General features: G+C 36.5%; 2 protein-coding genes across 2 annotated transcripts; one reads left to right on the top strand and one right to left on the bottom strand.

Moving 5' to 3' along the window:
* Positions 1-3037: 3037 nt before the first annotated feature.
* Positions 3038-5605, top strand: LOC115217320 (retinol dehydrogenase 12-like). Its single transcript, XM_036507216.1, has 2 exons — positions 3038-4562; positions 4625-5605. Exon 1 carries the CDS (start codon positions 3551-3553, stop codon positions 4496-4498), a length of 948 nt encoding a protein of 315 aa, XP_036363109.1. The 5' UTR covers positions 3038-3550; the 3' UTR covers positions 4499-4562; positions 4625-5605.
* A 2835-nt stretch (positions 5606-8440) lies between these two features.
* Positions 8441-17550, bottom strand: LOC118765343 (retinol dehydrogenase 12-like). Its single transcript, XM_036507215.1, has 2 exons — positions 16188-17550; positions 8441-8451 (listed from the first exon to the last, which is right to left on the bottom strand). Exon 1 carries the CDS (start codon positions 17138-17140, stop codon positions 16193-16195), a length of 948 nt encoding a protein of 315 aa, XP_036363108.1. The 5' UTR covers positions 17141-17550; the 3' UTR covers positions 8441-8451; positions 16188-16192.
* Between the last annotated feature and the right edge of the window lie 3726 nt (positions 17551-21276).

Below are 21276 nucleotides of genomic sequence, written 5' to 3'. Positions count from 1 at the left end.
AGAGGGACAGAAATTTAAGATCAAATCTAACTTTACTTGTGCCTCTGAAAACATAATTTATGTTATTAAATGCTCGGGCTGCCACCAAGACTACGTGGGTTCCACGGGACTATCACTCAGGCGCAGATGCACACTGCATCGACAACAGATTGCATTCCAGAATATAGAATGATACCTTTTAGTGAGCACATTGAGAAATGCGCAAAGCAACTACTGCCACAATTTTTAATCTTCCCATTTTACCAATGTGCTTTCGGATCATCAACACAAATGAGACTGAACAAGGAAACATTCTTCATTGAAAAGTACAAACCCAGACTCAACCATCCGAACATACTGACACAGAGAAATTAACAAGGAAATGGAAAAAAAAATTTTTTAAGCGATTATCTCCCCTACACCGGAAAAAATCACTCACTACCTCCCCTTATTTAGAAATCTCCTGGAAATAAAAACAACGATAATTCCATGCAATATAAACATAACGTCACAAGAAATTTGAAAAGCTACACGCGAAACCGGTAATTTCTTTAAAAATTTTAAAATTATGTCATTTTAAGGAAAGGAAAAAAATTTTTCCAATATTCTCCAGACATTTTGACACAAATATATATATTTTTTAACATTTAAGCCTTCTGTCGTTTTTTCACACTTTACTATTTTCTTATATATATATATATATATATATATTATATATATATATGTAGGCCCGGGTTGATTCGGGGTTAACAGTAAATAAGGTACTCAATACATAGCAGAGTAAAATTAATTTATTATATAGAAGGAGCTTCTACAGGACTAGAACAGTTCTAGTCCTGTAGAAGCTCCTTCTATATAATAAATAAAAAAAAAAATATATATATATATATATATATATATATATATTATATATACATATATATATAACATATATATAATATTCAATATCTGTACACCACACCTAACACTCTATATATATATATATATATATATATATATATATATACATACACATGCAAGTATAAGCATGCATACATATACAAACATATATATATACATATGCATACTCACGCACGCACACACATATATATCTAGCATGCAAAAATTGGTTTTAAAAACTCACTTTTGCATAAATGTAAAAAAACAAAAATACAAAGGATGTCCTTGGGATTTGAACCCTCATCTCTAGTGGGCATGTCAGATGTTCTGCCATTAGACTAAAGTGATCTTTATAATTTCCTCATTCATTTTAGGAACTTCATTCTTATCAGCAAGAATTGTATGTTTTTGATGTAAGAATATTATAAATTTTCGTTAGTGAATCTTGAAGCACATAAAGCTATAAATAATAGCATAAGCAACATTTGACTTTTTACTATCCAAGAGGGTTTCCCAACCCAATATTCACATGCTATTGAAGCAGAGCTACATATAGGCATAGTATTAAGGGATTTGACCTGCTCAGCAAACGAATATATCAATGAGGCAGCTAGCCTCGCTTTGATACAGTAGCCTCGTTCTGAGCTCCTCTGTAGAAACGGCCTGAGTTCCTGCCAGGCTTTCGTCAAAGACACATGTCTTCTCTGCAGCTCCACACACAATCTCCCACGTGCGACTCACAAGTCTATTCACCTCGACACAAGATATCATCATCATCATCATGATCACCGTTTAATGTCCGCTTTCCATGCTAGCATGGGTTGGACGGTTTGACTGAGGGCTGGCGAACCAGATGGCTGCACCAGGCTCCAATCTTGATCTGGCAGAGTTTCTACAGCTGGATGCCCTTCCTAATGCCAACCACTCCAAGAGTGTAGTGGGTGCTTTTAGGTGCCACCGGCACGGGGGCCAAGTCAGGCGGTACTGGCAACGACCTCGCTCAAATTTTATTTACGGATATATGGTTTGTAAACGAAGATATTTTATCACACACACACATTCTCAAAACGACTGTTCTCATTACACACATGGATAAAATCAAAACTTTCTTTCTATGTAAACACACACGTTTTTGTATCATACTACAGACTTCCACCACAAAGGGTTTTAGATGGATAGGTGGTATTCCCTCTAATGTGACTCTGCTCAGAAGGCTGTAATGTTATCGTGGTAGGAAACCGGTAAAGAAATACATGGATCAAATGTGATAACTTTAAATACGTTTATTGTGGCTACACGTATATATACACAACTGAATGACAAATGGAAGTGGTTGATGTACATTTATTCATATATCTTCATGCATCTGCGTGGGTTGTATGCTAGCTGTTAACCCTGGTGAGGAAAGCTCACGAACAGCGATATATCAGAACTAGTGCAGTGTGTTGGTGCTGTATAGATGTTGTTGATGACGTTGGTTTGTTTCTTTCTTTGTTGAGTGAAGCGGTCTTCACCCCAGAGCTCGCAAGATCGCGCCTCAGGATTGTCTGTAGTGGGAGAAGTCCGAAACGTGGTCCTTTGCTATCCGTAAGACCCACAGAAGAGAAAGCAGGTCAACCCCCGACACCGAGAGCATCGACGGATGGATGAATGCGCATCCAGGCTCAGCGGTTGTGTAGGAAGTCGGGGACAAGAAACAGGAAGAAAGAGTGAGAGAAAGATGGGGCGAAAGAGTACAACAGGTGTTGCCACCACCCCTGCCGGAGCCTTGTGGAGCTTTGTGGAGCTTTAGGTGTTTTCGCTCAATAAACACACACAACGCCCGGTCTGGGAATCGAAACTGCGATCCTCCGACCGCGAGTCCGCTGCCCTAACCACTGGGCCATTGTGCCTCCACGATGTCGTTGGTGAGAGACATCACGAAGATGAAGAGGCTCAAATGATGTTTGGGACAGACTGTCTTACGTGACTTATTTGAGGGTTGTGATTGGTTGGGTTTCATACTAGGGTGCGATAGAGTAAGAGGCAAATTGCACCAACCCCAACCACTCAGAGTGGTAAACACAGTGGGTTCCAAAACAGCACCCAAAGGTTAGCAGTTACCTGCTACGTTCGTATGTATTTGTATATTATAGAGAGAGGAAGGTCAATAGAGTTCGCAACAAGGTAAACACAGAATAAACAATATATTTATACACAAAAATGTCTTATGGTGATTCGTGAATTGTCGAGTTGTCACGGAAACAGCCGAGTGTTTGTTTTAGATTTTGTCGAGTTATATCGAAGGATTGCTTCAATCGTCCCTTATTACAAACAAGCGGGACTCAGTACACTGTAAAAATAAAAAGGTTCCGACTGCCGTCAAGCACGCTGTTACCGAATAAATTGGTAAATGGCACGTTAAACCCAATCATTGCCTCGAGTCCTTATGCGCAGGGTGCGGAAAAGAAATACTAGTCCTTCCGGCTGAGTGTGAGACTTACAAAAATAGAGGTGAAAATATTTAAATTTGTCATGTTCGTTATAAAGGTGAACTTACACATTTGCACGTGAGCTTATGATGCGCCGATTGTGAAGAAATACCTGATGTGAGATTATATGTAGTTCTGACGCACCTTTGTACTCTAAACGTCAGAACTGTAAAATCTGTGCTGTGAAAAAGCTGTGTTAGTCCTGGTTTCTGTCGAAATTAATGATGTTATTGACAATTTTGGCAGCTGTGGGCACAACAATAATTTTACCCTTGTCGATTCGCTACTTTATGAAAGGAGCCACCTGTACCAGCCCTGTTAAACTGGAAGGCAAAACAGTTATTATTACTGGGGGTAACTGTGGAATCGGGTTCGAAACAGCCCGTAATTTATTACTACGAGGGGCCCGAGTGATCCTCGCATGTCGGGACTTAAATAAGGCAAAATCGGCTGCGGAACAATTAAGCGAATTAGGTTCAGGTGTTGTACTTGTTGAAAAACTTGATCTCTCAAGCTTCGATTCCATTCGGACATTCTGCAAGAATATTAAGCAACATATCACCTCTTTGGATATCCTTATAAACAATGCGGGTGTTTATTTCCACCCGTATGCTGAGACAGAAGATGGCCTGGAAATGCATATGGGCGTCAATTATTTTGGTCCCTTCCTTTTGACACATCTTCTATTGGAGTTATTAAAGAAGTCTGATTCACCCCGCGTCGTTTTTGTCGGGAGTGGGATTTACAAATGCGGGAAAATCGATTTTAACAACACGATTAGAAAAACATTTTTCCAAAAACACAATGCCTACGGCGACAGTAAGTTAGCCTGTGCTTTATTTTGCCGTGAATTTAGCAATCGAATGTCAGACACTAATATTAACATATATTATGTTCACCCAGGAGCAGTGAACACAGATATAGGAAGAAACCTTTTTAATTCATTTCTTTGGAAACCAATGCACTATCTTTTCAAACTATTTTCAAAGACTTGCATAGAGGGTTGTCAAACTGTTGTATATTGTGCTGTTAGTGAAGAGACGAAAGACCAATCTGGTTGCTACTACAGTGAATGCCAGAGAGACGAATGGGCAAATCAAGCTCTGGATAAACAACTTGCTGTAAAGTTGTGGAACTTCAGCGAAAAAGTTACGGGATTAATCGAATGAAAATTGTTCTCTCACCAAATTATAAATATAAGGCTACCCTTCTTTTCTGTGGAATAATTAAAAAATACAGGGATCAGCCATCTGAATGTGGCTAGGGTCAGGGCCCAGAGATTTATTATAATTAAAAAATAATAATAACGAAAGAAGAAAAACTCTTGGATGCAATTAATGTAAAAAAATCTTGTTCGTCACAAAATTAAAGACATTCTATGAGAGTTTCGTTTTAAAGAAATACTGATTCGATGTTGGAAGGTGTGAAGGATCGTTTATTTTATAGAATAGAACCGTTGCAGGGAGCGAAGAAAGTATCTTGTATTTTAATGTATGTTTCGTTTTCTGAATGAAATCGACGGCAGATTAATTATTGATGTTACATGACAATTAAGAAAATATTTATTTGTTTGTTTATTATCGATCATGATCAGTGATATTGGAATATCGAGGACTGGCTTTAGTGCTTGAATGAAAACATTTTTCAAACCAAATATTTGACAGTCCGTGTTGAAGTAATTAATGTTCGTGCGAATGTGTTGAGTATCTCAACATCTGTAGCTTTCTGGTTGTTTTCGTATCGTCGTGTTTTTAAGAAATCGGAATTTTCTCTTTTTAATTTGTTTAAAGAAAACCATTCCTGCCGGGACCAATACCTAATCCTAATGAACTCTTTACCAATAATAAGTTTTTCAGTAATTGTATTAAATGCAGTTAAATACTCCCACATGAAGAAAAGGCAAAACTAAATGTGACCGTCGAGTATTTGTTTTGAAAAGTTTTCGTGTTGGACTTTAAATCCAGGATTCCCTAATTATTTAATGAGGGTCAGCGTAAGAAGATCCCTGATCGCAAATTGTAACACAAATATATGGTTTAATGAACATCATTTTCAAAACTTTCTCACAGGACTTTCTTTAAGTGAGGTACAACAGTTTCCAGGCGTACCGACACAAATGTACCTCGCCCCATCGACTTTGTTTCCACATAACTTTCTCCTGTACGTACGTGTGCGTCACATCATTTTCTTTTTTTATGTTAAATTCCGATATAATCGTAATTTACAGCATCTGAAAATTATTTATACAAATCTTCATTAAAAAAATATCGTGTCTATATGGTTTTTATATCATATCTATATCGTTGCATAATCATGTCTGTATTGGTAAGATGGAATTCAAAATCGGATTCAGTAACTTAAATTTCCAATGTTCCAGTGCAAAAATACAAAATCAATTAGCTTAGAAGGTACTATTTAAGAAGAGTGGTCCCGGTGCGCGCACTCGCGCAATCGCGCTAGCTAGTCGTGACTACCTAGCAAAGTAAATAAAATACAAAATTAATAATTTTTTTACACAAAGTAAATAAAACACAAAAACACAAAGTAAAGATCGACTAGTCACGACTAGCTATTATGTCCACCCATAATTATGACCCTAGTATCGATCTATTGCATTTCAATCTGTTTTAGGGTTGGGGTTGGGTTAGGGGTGGGGGAAGGGTATCTTTTTTTTCTTCAGAAATGTAAATAAACCCAATCTGTTTCTTAAACGAATATATAATATGTAATGTGTGTATCTGTGCAACAGAGAGGGAAATTAAAACTGCATATGTTGTGAACTTAGAATCTGTGTTTATTGATAAAAGTTTAATAATGATAATCTTTTATTCATACGAACGTAACTGATATGAAACATGTCATAAATAACAGTGACACATTGATATGATACCGCCAGAAAATGTTGTTGACACACTACAGCAGAAATTGTATTCACCTCAATAGATGTCATTGATTGGTTGAAATTGCTGAAATGCAAGAAATTAAACAACAAATAGCTTACAAACTACAGAATTTTCTCAAGAAAGCCAAGAAGAAAAGATGTTTTATGTAACACATTCTACCAGTATACGAAGTTTAAAAGTGTTTAGTTACAAAGAAATTATTTTTTAAAATCTGCCGGTCAAAGTGAAAAGATCCCAGACCTTTTTTTTTTTAAACGATGGTATTTTCTAAGTGCATTTTATATACCGGAAAATATGGGTTTTTTTTATCTATTATCTTCTCCTTGTATCTGTCATTAGACTGAGGTCATACTGGGGCACTGCCTTGAAGAATTTTAGCTGAACAAATTGACTCCAGGGATCTTTTCTGTTTGACTGGCAGTTTTTTTAAACAATTCCCACGTAACTAAACACTTTTAAACTTCGTATACTGGTAGAATGTGTTTGTAAAACATCTTTTTCTCTTGGCTTTATTGAGAAAATTCTATAGTTTGTAAGATATTTGTTGTTTTTTTTCTGCAATTTCAACCAATCAGTGACGTCTATTGAGGTGAAAACATTCTGTGCTGTATGAATATGTCCCTCGTTTAAGAAACAGATTGGGTTTATTTACATTTCTGAAGAAAAAAAGATACCCTTCCCCCCACCCCTAACCTTAACTAACCCTAACCCCAAAACAGATTGAAATGCAATAGATCGATACTAGGGTCATAATTATGGGTGACAATTTCATATGACACCGCTAGAAAAAACTGCCATTCAAACCGCAATGATCCAACTCCAGTACTTTCGTTTTAAGCATGGCACTTATTTTATTGGTTTCTATTGTCAAACGCTAAGTCACTAGTATGTAAACTAACCAACATAAGTTGTCAACCGGTGTGGGAGACAAATACAGCCACAAGGACTCACACACACACATATATGACAGGCTTCTTTCGGAATTCCTATTATCAAGTCTATTCACAAGGTTTCAATCGACCCAAGGCTATAGTAGAGTACACTTGCCCAAGGTGCCACGCAGTAAGACTGGACCTGGCACCTATACCAACATAACTAAATCTCGCAAACTATTTTGTCAAACAGCACGTTCCTATAACATATATATTATCATTCAAATGAAAATAAAAATGTTTTTTTTTTTATCGGGGTGTATTTTTGTATTTTGACCTCTTTTCCCACAGTCCTAGTTAAAAGCCAAATTGATAAAAATCTTTTCAGAAAGGTTCTCTTGAGGGCTTTTATTATCTTGTATTCTTATCATCCTGTCACCTCAGCTTCGCTTATGTATATAAGTTTACATATATATGTATGTATATATTTATATATGTATGTTTGTGTGTGTGTATATATATATATATATATATATATATATATTTATTATATAGAAGGAGCTTCTACAGGACTAGAACTGTTTCATTCAAGAGAAATCTTCAGGTCCTGAAGATTTCTCTTGAATGAAACAGTTCTAGTCCTGTAGAAGCTCCTTCTATATAATAAATTAATTTTACTCTACTATGTATTGAGTACCTTATTTACTGTGGTTAACCCCGAATCAACCCGGGACCTACATATATATATATATATATATATATGTGCGTTATACTAATACATCTGTTTGTTTTGTACACCACCTGTCTTCGTCTTTTGTTTTTTTCGTAAACTCTCCCTATATATGTATGTGTGTGTGTGTGCGTACCTGAAAATACAAGTTTCAACAAATTGACTTCAGGACTTATTTTTTAAAGATAAGTACTTATCGTATTGGTCTCTTTGCTAAACTACTAAGTTACGCTGGCATAAACACACTGACACTGTTTACCAAGCGGTGATGGGGACAAACATAGTCACTAAGACACACACATACGACGGGCTTCCTTCAGTTGTTGTCTAGCAAATCCTCGCACAAGGCTTTGGTCAACCCAAAACTATAGCAGAAAACACTTGTCCAAGGTGCCATGCAGTGGGACTGAACCCGGAACTGTTTGGTCAGGAAGCAAACTTCTTAATACACAGCCATGCCAGCGCTTATGTTTTATGTTAAATTCTTGCATTTTTCACAATTTTACTTTTTCTACAACATTACATATTATGATAAGACAAGTACTTTCATGTTTTCTGCAATCTTCAGGTTCATTTAGTAGCAGTATTAAACAACAGCTATGTTTCACAATTGATAACTGTAGTAGAATGCTTGAAATTCTCCTTTAAATACTTTCCAGCAGGCTCCAGCAAGTTGTACCATAAATCTTACGAACTGTATTTTAATCAACCAAAGTACTGCTTAGATGTCGCAACTAAGTGGGTGTGACAGCATTCTATTCATAAAAACATTTTGACCAATCAGCATGCAGCGTAGCAATTATGCCAACCCAGTTGACGTTTACAGCACTTACTCATAGAAATATTTTAGTCCTCTATAAAGGATTTTGTGATATTCAGATGTTGAAGAACACTTGATACTGTAAACGCTATCCTTGGTTTCAGCGAATTTAATATTACTATTACTGTTCAAATTTCTAAGTTCAAATTCTGCTGAGGGCGACTTTACCTTTCATCTTTAATAATGGAAGGCAAGATTTACGATATTGGAAGAATATCGTCCCCTTCCATCATTCATTTTGTTCTTTATGTAGTTCAGGCTTCTGGCAGGCAAAGAGAAAAAACTTCAAAGTCACTATATATATATAAGTTCAGCAAAATTTAGATTAAGATGAATATGGTACTTAAAAAAGGTAGTGCAGCACAACCATTTCATGCTACATCATTTAATCAAACAATGCAAGTATTACATCAGTTTTAAAATGTAGAGCAATCTTCAGCCACATATAGAATTTTTTAATTAAATAGACAATATGCATTTTTATACTTATTCCATTTGCCATATATATATATATATATATATACACTAGCTGGTGTACCTGGTAATTCCTGGGTGTAAAGATGTTCTATTGAAATGCCTTATTACTCTGATATAAGAAAGCAATTTCATTATAACTGCCACAAGAGGTGTATTTTCTGTCATGAAAAAGTACAAAAAACTGTCAGTTGGAGGAGGGAGAGATTGCTGGAGGTTGGCAGGAGAGGTTTTCGGAGGTTGGCAAGAAAGTACTCTGACTCGTGAACTTTATGAAGGCTAATTTATCAAAGATAATATATACATGTAGTATATATGTATATAAATATATGAATGAAATATTTAAGGTTTAAGAATGAAATGAAGAAAGTGCAGTAATAACATTCACAGTTACAGATGGTCACTCTCAGTAACTGCCTTTAGCTTACAGAGTTCTTGCTTTTATAACTATCGAAAAGCAGTCAGAAATATAGACATATTGTTGAGAACAAATGATCTCGTTGGAGGTCTGCTACCTCCATTCCAGCCCCTGGTGGCTTAGAAGAGATTAGACGGGTCAAGTGGCAAAGACATTATTCTGTTTAGCGAAGGCATCTGGGAAATGTATAACTGCTGTCATTCACAGAAAAACTATTGTTTTACCATGAGAAAAGCGCTGTTGAAGTGTGAAGTGAAATTTGGCAATCGAGGGTCGAATCCACGCTATGCCTGCATGAAGCCACTACAAATACATTGTAGAATAAAAAAATTTATCTACTGTCATAGGAAAAGTGGAACTGTAAAAAATGCAGAATTATCGGAGTAATGGGCATTCAAAAAAGTATTATGTATAGAAATGTATGAATGAAGTCTTTAAGGTTTAAGATTCAAATCAAGACAGTGCAATAATAATGTTTAGCAGTTCAAAACTGAGTAGTGAAATGCAGAATTAGGTTGGCTGATCATGAGACTCAAATATTGATCACTTCACTAAAAACTGCAGGTGGTATGGGTTGTTTAAATAAAATATTAGTAATATGTAGTAGATAGAAGGATCCATTGGAGGGGTCCTATTATTGATTTTTTTTTCAACAATCTAAGTATGTCACAAGGTTTCCAGACATGAGTTCTATTCATGTGTCAAATAAAGTATAAAAGTGATATTGTCTGCAAAAATTAGAAATTGGACACACAAAAAAAATCAATATTCAAAGTAATCGAACGTAAACAACGAAACCTGTAAAATATTTCTAAATTCGATGGCTCAATTAGTTTCATGAAAATGTTGTATGAACTGTAAATAAAAATAAATGTTATAATTTGCAAAATAAGTATAACTGACACAGGGTGTCCCAACTGAATGTGGTGTGGAAGTTTGGTTTCGTTTTTAAAGAATTTTAGGCATTCAAAGTTTGAGTTCATTGTATTGGGACATGTTAAGTACATTCTGGAATCAAAAATTTATGTACTGTCATCAAAAAATTTTAACTGGAAAAATGCAGAATTATTGGAGTTACGGGCATTGATAGTGTACACACATGAAGAAAATGCAATAAGGCTTAGCAGTTGAAAACTGTGAGTAGTAAAATTCAGAATTTGGTGCGCTGATCGTGAGAATCAAATATTGATCACTTCACTAAAAACTGTAAGTGGAGGTACTATGGGTTATTTCCCTTGAGAGTTATAAAAAAGAATATTGTGCAGGTGCTGTCGGCTATTTCTCTTGGGTGTTTAAAATAAAAATCTAGTTATATGAGGTAGATATATGATCCCTTCCAGGGGCCGTATTATCAATTTTTTCAACAATCTATGTACGTCATGAGGTTTCCAGACACAAGTTCTACTCATGTGTCAAGTTTCATGAAAATCAATAAAATAATGTAGAAGGAGTTAGCTAACAATGCCACGAACAAACACACACACCGATTTTCCACATATGTAGTAGATATGTATATATAAATTCCACCCCCTCACTCTATATACCTCTCTTTCTATTGGTTCTTTTCTAATTTTATATATATATATATATATAATATTGTGTGAAATTTGATTTAGTATTTCTAAATTGAATTTTTTCCCTCTAAGTTAGGATTAATATTCCCTCAAATAATTATTCTATATATATATATATGGCATTAAGAAAGGCACCCAGTTTTAGAAACTAAGCCAAAATCAGAGTGGAACCTGCCTAACCAATACTAGCATGGAAAACAAATGTTAAAGAATAACGATATGTATATATATCATCATCATCATCACCATTTAGCGTCCGCTTTCCATGCTAGCATGGGTTGGACGGTTCAACTGGTGTCTGTGAAGCCAGAAGGCTGCATCAGGCCCAGTCTGATCTGGCAGTGTTTCTATGGCTGGATGCCCTTCCTAACGCCAACCACTCCGTGAGTGTAGTGGGTGCTTTTTACGTGCCACCCGCACAGGTGCCAGACGGAGCTGGCAAACGGCCACGAATGGATGGTGCTTTTACGTGCCACCGGCACGGGGGCCAGGCGAGGCTGGCAACGGACACGAGCGGATGGTGCTTTTACATGCCACCGGCACGGGGGCCAGGCGAGGCTGGCAACGGACACGAACGGATGGTGCTTTTTACGTGCCACCGGCACGAGGCCAGTCGGGGCGGCGCCGGCAACGGTCACGAACGGGTGGTTCTCTTAACATCTGCACCACCAGATGCTCCTGAACCAGTTGTTGAGTGTCCCACCCAAGAGGAATCTATGTTAAATGTGTCGAAACAACTGTCATGATTAATAATAAATTCTCATATATTCCACCTTCTGTCTTTCCTTTGTTTTATATATATCATCATCATCATCATCGATTAACGTCTGCTTTCCATGCTGGCATGGATTGGACATTTCAACTGGGGTCTGGGAAGCCAGAAGACTGCACCAGGCCTAGTCTGATCTGGCAGTGTTTATACAGCTGGATGCCCTTCCTAATGCCAACCACTCCGTGAGTGTAGTGGGTGCTTTTTATGTGCCACCGGCACAGGTGCCAGACAAGGCTGGCAAACGGCCACGATCGGATGGTGTTTTTTATGTGCCACCGGCACAATACATATATATATATTATGTTTCCACTCAGTTTCTGTCTACCAAATTCATTCACAAGGCATTGAATAGCCCATGGTTATAGTAGTAGATATTTGCCCCAAGTGCTGTACAGTGGGACTGAATCTGAGACCATCTGGTTGGAAAGCAAGCCTCTTAACCCCACAGCTACGCTTGTGCCTAAATGGTGAGATGAAACGAATAAATAAAAACCATTGAAATGTATTATTTATCGAAGAAATTTTAATACGCAATATTAATAAAAATAAATATATAAGTTAGATAATTTGTTTAAATAAATATAAAATTCTCTTTGACTATTTTACATTTATTTTCAGATTTGTATTATTATATTATAATCTGATTGTAACTTGAAGATATTGGAGTACTTTTCGAGAAATGGTTTTGTGTACTTGTTGAATAGTCTCAGCTGTTGTTGTTGTAGTTGTTATTGTTGTATGACTACCTTTAGTCAACCCTGATTGAGCTGACCAGAGGTAGGTAAGTCATCAGATGGGCAAATAAGAACGACTCACAGACCTCTTGTTTTACACACTCCATGTCCTCCATGAACTTCCTGACCATCATGGACTCAGGTCTTCTACTACACCCACAGACTGACCAAAGTGTCACGAGTAGATTTTGTAAATAGAAAGTGAAAGTAGCTTGTTATTGTGTGCATGTGTGTGTGTGTGTGCACATGTATGAGATACTTTCGCTTTGCCTTAGATTCATGTGATAGTTGTAAACGAATGTCCTCCAGTACCAGTTACGCACTGGGGTTGATGTAATCGACTTAATCTGTTTTTCTGTCCTTGTTTGTCCCCTCTGTGTTTAGCCCCTTGTGGGTAGTAAAGAAACAGGTGAAATATTACCTTACTTGGGCACAGGTGAGGGTTGGCAACAGGAAGGCCATTCAGCTATAGAAAATCTGCCTCAACAGATTCTGTAGTTGTTATTGTTGTATGACTACCTTTAGTCAACCCTGATTGAGCTGACCAGAGGCAGGTAAGCACAAATGGGAGTGACTTGCAGCTGTTGTGCCAATCCCACAAGCAGACAAATGCATTAGGAGTGGATTGTGTAGACAGAAATTAAAAGAATCTTGTTAATGTGAGTGAGATCTAGTCTCCTTGTCTTAGATCCATGTGACAGTTGTAAACGGATGTCACCTATATCTTTGCTACCCACAAGGAGCTAAACACAGAGAGGACAAAAAAGGACAGACACACAGATTAAGTCGAGTATATCGACCCCAGTGTGTAAATGGTACTTATTTAATCGACCCCGAAAGGATGAAAGGCAAAGTCGACCTCAGCGGAATTTGAACTCAGAATGTAACGGCAGATGAGATACGTCTACGCATTTCGCCTGGCGTGCTAACGGTTCTGCCAGCTCACCGCCTTTGTAAACGGATGTCACCATCATACAAGTAGTATGCTCCATTTACAGTCTTCCAATCACTTCAGGCTTTTGGCAGGTGAAGAGAGAAGACCTCAAGCACAAGCGCTGTTTACAACTGGTTTATTTACAGGATTCACAGGATAGGTGTAGTGTGCTGCCCTCAGCCACCATCTTTAGCTGTGTGTGTTGTGTACGTAGTTCCGTTAGTGCAGGCGCATTGCCTCTGGAGAAAGACAGGTGCAGCCAGTGGTGATGTTCACAAAGTGGCGCCAAAAAAGAGAAAGATTTGAATCAGGTTTTCCCCCGGGCGAAGTGCTAAGCTGTATTTCGTCTGCCGTTACGTTCTGGGTTCAAATTCTGCCGAGGTCGACTTTGCCTTTCATCCTTTCGGGGTCGATAAATTAAGTACCAGTTATGCACTGGGGTAGATATAACCGACTTAATCCGTTTGTCTGTCCTTGTTTGTCCCCTCTGTGTTTAGCCCCTTGTGGGTAGTAAACAAATAGGTATTTCGTCTGCCGTTACGTTCTGAGTTCAAACTCTGCTGAAGTCGACTTTGCCTTTCATCCTTTCGGGGTCGATAAATTAAATACCAGTTACGCACTGGGGTCGATGTAATCGACTTAATCCCTTTGTCTGTCCTTGCTTGTCCCCTCTATGTTTAGCCCCTTGTGGACAATAAAGAATTAAGAAACTGTGTGGAAGCCTATCATATATGTGTGTGTGTGCAAGTGTATTTGTTTCTGTTCCCCCTGCCCATCTCTTGACAACCAGTGTTGGTTTGTTTACGTCTCCATAACTTTACAATATGGGGAAAAAGACTGATAGAATAAGTACCAGGCACAAAAAAATAAATAAATAAGTATGTAGGTTGATTTGTTCAACTCTATCCTTGAGGGTGGTGCCCTAGCATGGCCAGAGTCCAATGACTTACCCAAGTAAAAGATGAAAGGTATGCCTTTCATAAAAAAAAAAACTCTTAGAAAATACCATCGTTTAAAAAGAAAAGTATTTTATTGACAGAATAAAAAGGCGATTGGAATTTCTAAAATAATTGATTTTGAATTTTTGCATTGGAACATAGCAAATTTAAGTTACTGAATCCGATTTTGAATTCCATCATAACAATACAGACATGATATGCAACGATATAGATATGATATAAGAACCATAAAAAAAAATGGATTTTATTGGCAGAATAAAAAGTCGATTGAAATTTCTAAGGTAGTACTATTTAAGAAGAGTGGTCCCGGTGCGCGCACTCGCGCATCCGCGATAGCTAGTCGTGACTAGTCGATCTTTACTTTGTGTTTTATTTACTTTGTGTAAAAAATTATTAATTTTGTATTTTATTTACTTTGCTAGGTAGTCGTTTTAGGATCGACTAGTCACGACTAGCTGGCGCGAGTGCGCGCACCGGGACCACTCTTCTTAAATAGTACCTTCTAAAGTAATTGATTATGTATTTTTGCATTGGAACATTGGAAATTTAAGTTACTGAATCCGATTTTGAATTCCATCTTACCAATACAGACATGATTATGCAACGATATAGATATGATATAAAACCATATAGACACGATATTTTTTTAATGAAGATTTGTATAAATAACTTTCAGATGCTGTAAATTACGATTATATCGGAATTTAACGTAAAAAAAGAAAATACTGTGACGCACACATACGTACAGGAGAAAGTTATGTAGAAACAAAGTCGATGGGGCGAGGTACATTTGTGTAGGTACGCCTGAAAACTGTTGTACCTCACTTCAAGAAAGGCGTGTGAGAAAGTTTTGAAAATGATGTTCATTAAACCATATATTTGTGTTACAATTTGCGATCAGGGATCTTCTTACGCTGACCCTCATTAAATAATTAGGGAATCCTGGATTTAAAATCCAACACGAAAACTTTTCAAAACAAATACTCGACGGTCACATTTAGTTTTGCCTTTTCTTCATGTGGGAGTATTTAACTGCATTTAATACAATTACTGAAAAACTTATTATTGGTAAAGAGTGATTAGGATTAGGTTTTTGGTCTCGGCAGAAATGGTTTTCTTTAAACTAATTAAAAAGAGAAAATTCCGATTTCTTAAAAACACGACGATACGAAAACAACCAGAAAGCTACAGATGTTGAGATTCTCAACACATTCGCACGAACATTAATTACTTCAACACGGACTGTCAAATATTTGGTTTGAAAAATGTTTTCATTCAAGCAGTAAAGCCAGTCCTCGATATTCCAATATCACTGATCATGATCGATAATAAACAAACAAATAAATATTTTCTTAATTGTCATGTAACATCAATAATTAATCTGCCGTCGATTTCATTCAGAAAACGAAACATACATTAAAATACAAGATACTTTCTTCGCTCCCTGCAACGGTTCTATTGTATAAAATAAACGATCCTTCACACCTTCCAACATCGAATCAGTATTTCTTTAAAACGAAACTCTCATAGAATTTCTTTAATTTTGCGACGAACAAGATTTTTTTACATTAATTGCATCCGAGAGTCTTTCTTCTTTCGTTATTATTATTATATAATTATTCCACAGAAAAGAAGGGTAGCCTTATATTTATAATTTGGTGAGAGAACAATTTTCATTCGATTAATCCCGTAACTTTTTCGCTGAAGTTCCACAACTTTATAGCAAGTTGTTTATCCAGAGCTTGATTTGCCCATTCGTCTCTCTGGCATTCACTGTAGTAGCAACCAGATTGGTCTTTCGTCTCTTCACTAACAGAACAATATACAACAGTTTGACAACCTTCTTGGCAATTCTTGAAAAGTGATTTGAAAGCAGAGACCTTTTGTATCAGAGGAAATGAATTCAAAATGTTCCGACTTATATTTGTGTTTACTATTCCCGGGTGAACATAATATATGTTGATATTAGTGTCTGACATTCGATTGCTAAATTCACGGCAAAATAAAGCACAGGCTAACTTACTGTCACAGTAGGCACCGTGTTGATGGAAAAACTCCGGTTTATTCATGTTGTCAAAATCGATTTTCCCGCATTTGTAAATAACACTCCCGACAAAAACGACGCGGGGTGAATCAGACTTCTTTAATAACTCCAGTAGAAGATGTGTCAAAAGGAAGGGACCAAAATAATTGACGCCCATATGCATTTCCAGGCCATCTTCTGTCTCAGCATACGGGTGGAAATAAACACCCGCATTGTTTATAAGGATATCCAAAGAGGTGATATGTTGCTTAATATTCTTGCAGAATGTTCGAATGGAATCGAAGCTTGAGAGATCAAGTTTTTCAACAAGTACAACACCTGAACCTAATTCGCTTAATTGTTCCGCAGCCGATTTCGCCTTATTTAAGTCCCGACATGCGAGGATCACTCGGGCCCCTCGTAGTAATAAATTACGGGCTGTTTCGAATCCGATTCCACAGTTACCTCCAGTAATAATAACTGTTTTACCTTCCAGTTTAACAGGGCTGGTACAGGTGGCTCCTTTCATATAATAGCGAATCGACAAAGGTAAAATGATTATTATGGCTACAACTGCCAAAATTGTCAACAACATCATTAATATACTGAGATTTCGACAGAAACCAGGACTAACACAGCTTTTTCACAGCACAACTTTCACAGTTCTGACGTTTATAGTACAAAGGTGCGTCAGAACAACGTATCATCAACCCACAACATGTAATTCGACAAGGTCGGCGCATCGTAAGCTCACGTGCCTAATGATTAAGTTCATCTTTATAACGAACAAGACAAATTATATTTTCATTTCTATTTTTCTGAGTCACGGCTGGTAAGACAAGCATTTCTTTTCAGCAGCCTGAGCATAAAAACTGCAGGCGATGTTTGAGTTTAACGTACCATTTCAGTTTCTTGTAAGCTTTTTTGACAGCAGTCGGAGGCTTTTTTTTTTGTTAAAGGTGTACTGCTGATCACTTGTTTGTGATAAGGGACAATTCAAGTTTGTTGTCGTTGTTATTATTTAACATGAGAAAGTTTACCTGTATTAGAATAAAATTATGTTCGTTATCTTTCGTTATATGTACCCCATGCTTTGTGTTGTTATATCCCCTCTCTATTCAGGCTATATGCCTATATAATAAAGATTTCTAGAATAAAACTATGTTGCTGTTCATCATTATCATCATTTTACGTCTGCTTTTCATACTTGCGTGACTTGTTGAAATATCCTATATTTGATAATCCTGTTATTAGGGTGTCGCTTAAAAACAAGCATTTCATTAATAGATAGATGAATGCAGAACAGCAAAAACTAAGATAAATGACCGATCTATTTATATAAATAGGTATTCTAATTAAAAAAATATAACTTGAAAATACAAAATATACTTGTAAAACTGGGATAATGAAATGAAGTTTTAAAATCTTATAAACCTTCGAGACACCATGAAACAATACTTTTTTAGACTAAGGGATCTTGAAGCACATAAAGCTATGAATAATAGCATGTAAATAAATATTGGGTTGGGAAACCTAGGATAGAAAAAAAAAAGTCAAAGGCTGCTTATGCTTTAATTCACTATTCCAAAAAAGAATTATTTCACATTTTCTTGAGAGTTTATAATATTCTTATGATATCAAAAACATAGAATTCTTGCTGCTAAGAATGAAATTTCTAAAATAAATCAGAAAATTAAAATGATTGCTTTAGTCCAATGGTAGAACATCTGATATTCCTACAAGAGATGAGAGTTCATATGCATCCTTTGAATTTTTTTTTCCCCCTTATCCAAATGGGAGTTTTTCAAGCCAGTTCTTACATGCTATCATTGTAACGCTTTATCTGCTTCAAGTTTTGCAATTCTAAAAAAGATTTTTAAAGTTATCTTTGCTTTAATGACTTTTTTTGTTATCAAGTTCAAGAAGGCAGCTGTTTATGAAATCTCTATATATAAAGCTGAAGTTGTCTGTGTATGGCAGGTTTGGTAGCCTTCAACTAACACTATCTCCTCCAAGACCCTGCGGCGCAAGTTGACCAAAATTGAGTGTATGATAGAAGAAGGCTTGCTTTTCATTCCGTAGAAGAAAAAATTCAAATCGGACCATGTTAACACCAAAAATTATTTACATCAAAAAAGTGCTTTTTTTTCTATGGAAATCCCTATTTTTTACGATTTTTTGACTGCTGTGTCACCATTTTTCGGTATATTGCAACCAGAAAAATGTTCACTTATAGAGAATAACAAGCTACATAATGCAAAATTTTTACTTTTCAAAAATTCCAATTCTAAAGGATTGAAACAAACCCGAGCAACACCGGGCGATACTGCTAGTGAATATAATATTGATATTTCAATGCTCTGGAAACAGCACTTGTGCCATTACCCGTTCCATTAGTCCCATTCATTTTTGTATTATTTAGTGCTGAAAACAATGTTTTATGCAAACATCCTTTCTACCATAAGCATAAAACTTGAAATTTGGGAAGAGGGATGTTAGTTGATTACATTGACTAGTACTTATGTCATCATCATCATCATCATCATCGTTTAACGTCCGCTTTCCATGCTGTCATGGGTTGGACGATTTGACTGAGGACTGGCGAACCAGATGGCTGCACCAGGCTCCAATCTTGATCTGGCAGAGTTTCTACAGCTGGATGCCCTTCCTAATGCCAACCACTCCAAGAGTGTAGTGGGTACTTTTACGTGCCAGTCAGGCAGTACTGGCAACGGCCACAAAAAAATCGTTTTTTTTTTATTTTTTTTTTGCCAAGAATACAAAACTTAATCATTTTGTCAAACACATTCCATAGCATCATGTAATGTAGGATTTTACAAAAAAGAAAAAAGAATTAAAAAAAAAATGAAACCAAACATAAAAATACTCACAATTCAAAACTATTTGATAACCAAATTTCTTTCACTGGTTGAAGAACTTCTATGAAAGTGGGTTGTTTATCAAAGTTGTTGAGATTGATTGCTAATAAGAATTATCAGCCCAAAAAGGATGAGAATTTAGTAAAATAACTTAGTTATCATTAAGCTAGTGTTAAGAACATATATTGTGACTAAGGTTTGGTGGAAGATTTTAATTCAAAGCTTCTGAAAACAAGAGATTTGTACTCAGAGCCAGAGCCAGTTTCAGCCAGGTTGGTAACGAAAGGGTTAACCCTTTAGCATTCAGACTACTCTGTCAAATGCAATGCTTATTCATTCACATTGTTTAACCCATTGTTTAACCCATATTTATTTTGAGATGCTCTGTGTTTCTTTCAATTATTTTAAATATAACAAAGAATTTAGTAAATTAACTTAGTTATCATGAAGCTAGTGTTAGGAACATAAATTGTGACTAAGGTTTGGTGGAAGATTTTAATTCAAAACTTATGAAAACAAGAGATTTGTACTACAGAACCAGAGCCAGTTTCAGCCAGGTTGGTATCAAAAGGGTTAATATCAAGTTTAATCAGGAGCAGTGAAAATTCCATACAAAAACATAAGTTGTATGGATTAATCAAAATCAACAGTTGAAAAAAAATAATGACTCCATCCTAAAACCCATTCAAGTACTTGGTTTCTACTTAATCATTATAGATTATTTTGGATGATTTCAGTTGGAGAAAACTATTCTTAATTCAATGTGACACACCATTCCTGCTTTTCTTTCTCTCTCATACACTTCATGACACTACTCTCTACACACATATCAGTTAAAACAGTGATTCCCAAACTTTATCTGGCTGCCGCCTCCTTGATACTCAGGCCACATTCCTAGCACGCCCATCCCAACTAACCATCACAAGCATAAACCTTTTTCTGAAGCAAATTCAGAGCAACTGTATTTCACAAATGAAGCTTAACCTAAGGAGTGACTGTGTGGTAAGTAGCTTGCTTACCAACCACATGGTTCTGGGTTCAGTCCCACTGCGTGGTACCTTGGGCAAGTGTCTTCTACTTTAGCCTTGGGACGACCAAAGCTTTGTGAGTGGATTTGGAAGACAGAAACTGAAAGAAGCCCGTTGTATATATGTGTATATATATATATATATATATATATATATATATATATTATATATATATATATATATATGTGTGTTTGTATATGGTTGTGTGTCTGTGTTTGTCCCCCAACATCACTTGACAACCGATGTTGGTGTGTTTACGTCCCCGTAACTTAGCAGTTCGGCAAAAGAGACCAATAGAATAAGTACTAGGTTTACAAAGAATAAGTCCTGGGGTCTATTTCTTTAAGTAAAGGTGGTGCTCTAGCATGGCCACAGTCAAATGACTGAAACAAGTAAAAGAGTAAAAGAGAACCCATTATTTTGTTGTTTTTACATGAATCGCTACCCCATTATCACCCCACATTTTACATGAATTGTAACCCTGTTATTGCCCCACTTTTCTTCAACACCCCCTAGGAATTTTCCACTGCTCCCAGTGGGGCAATACCACCCACTTTGGGAATCACTAAGTTAAAAGATTTCTCCAAATTTTGTTTAACCCAGCATCTGCCAAATTATGTTGATAACACTATACTTTCATATTTCGTTTTTGGATTCTGTTTGCAAGATTCTTTATATGAGTGCGTGTGTTGAAGCATATTCTGTTGTGTCTGGGGAGAGTCATTTTCTTTTTGTGCCTTATAATTTAACACCCTCACTGGTAAAATTTCCACTTATTTCTTATTTTTATTTTCCTAAAATTTTCGTTGTGTTTGTTTAAGTTTCAA

Source organism: Octopus sinensis, linkage group LG11 (genome assembly GCF_006345805.1).
Source record: "Octopus sinensis linkage group LG11, ASM634580v1, whole genome shotgun sequence".
In the NCBI taxonomy this organism is placed as follows: Eukaryota; Metazoa; Mollusca; class Cephalopoda; order Octopoda; family Octopodidae; genus Octopus; species Octopus sinensis.
This window is presented reverse-complemented; position numbering and strand designations above follow the sequence as displayed.

What these genes read in the sequence shown, in the direction of transcription:
- LOC115217320 (XM_036507216.1), top strand. Translation starts at nt 3,551, where the DNA reads ATGATGTTATTGACAATTTTGGCAGCTGTGGGCACAACAATAATTTTA.
- LOC118765343 (XM_036507215.1), bottom strand. Translation starts at nt 17,140, where the DNA reads ATGATGTTGTTGACAATTTTGGCAGTTGTAGCCATAATAATCATTTTA.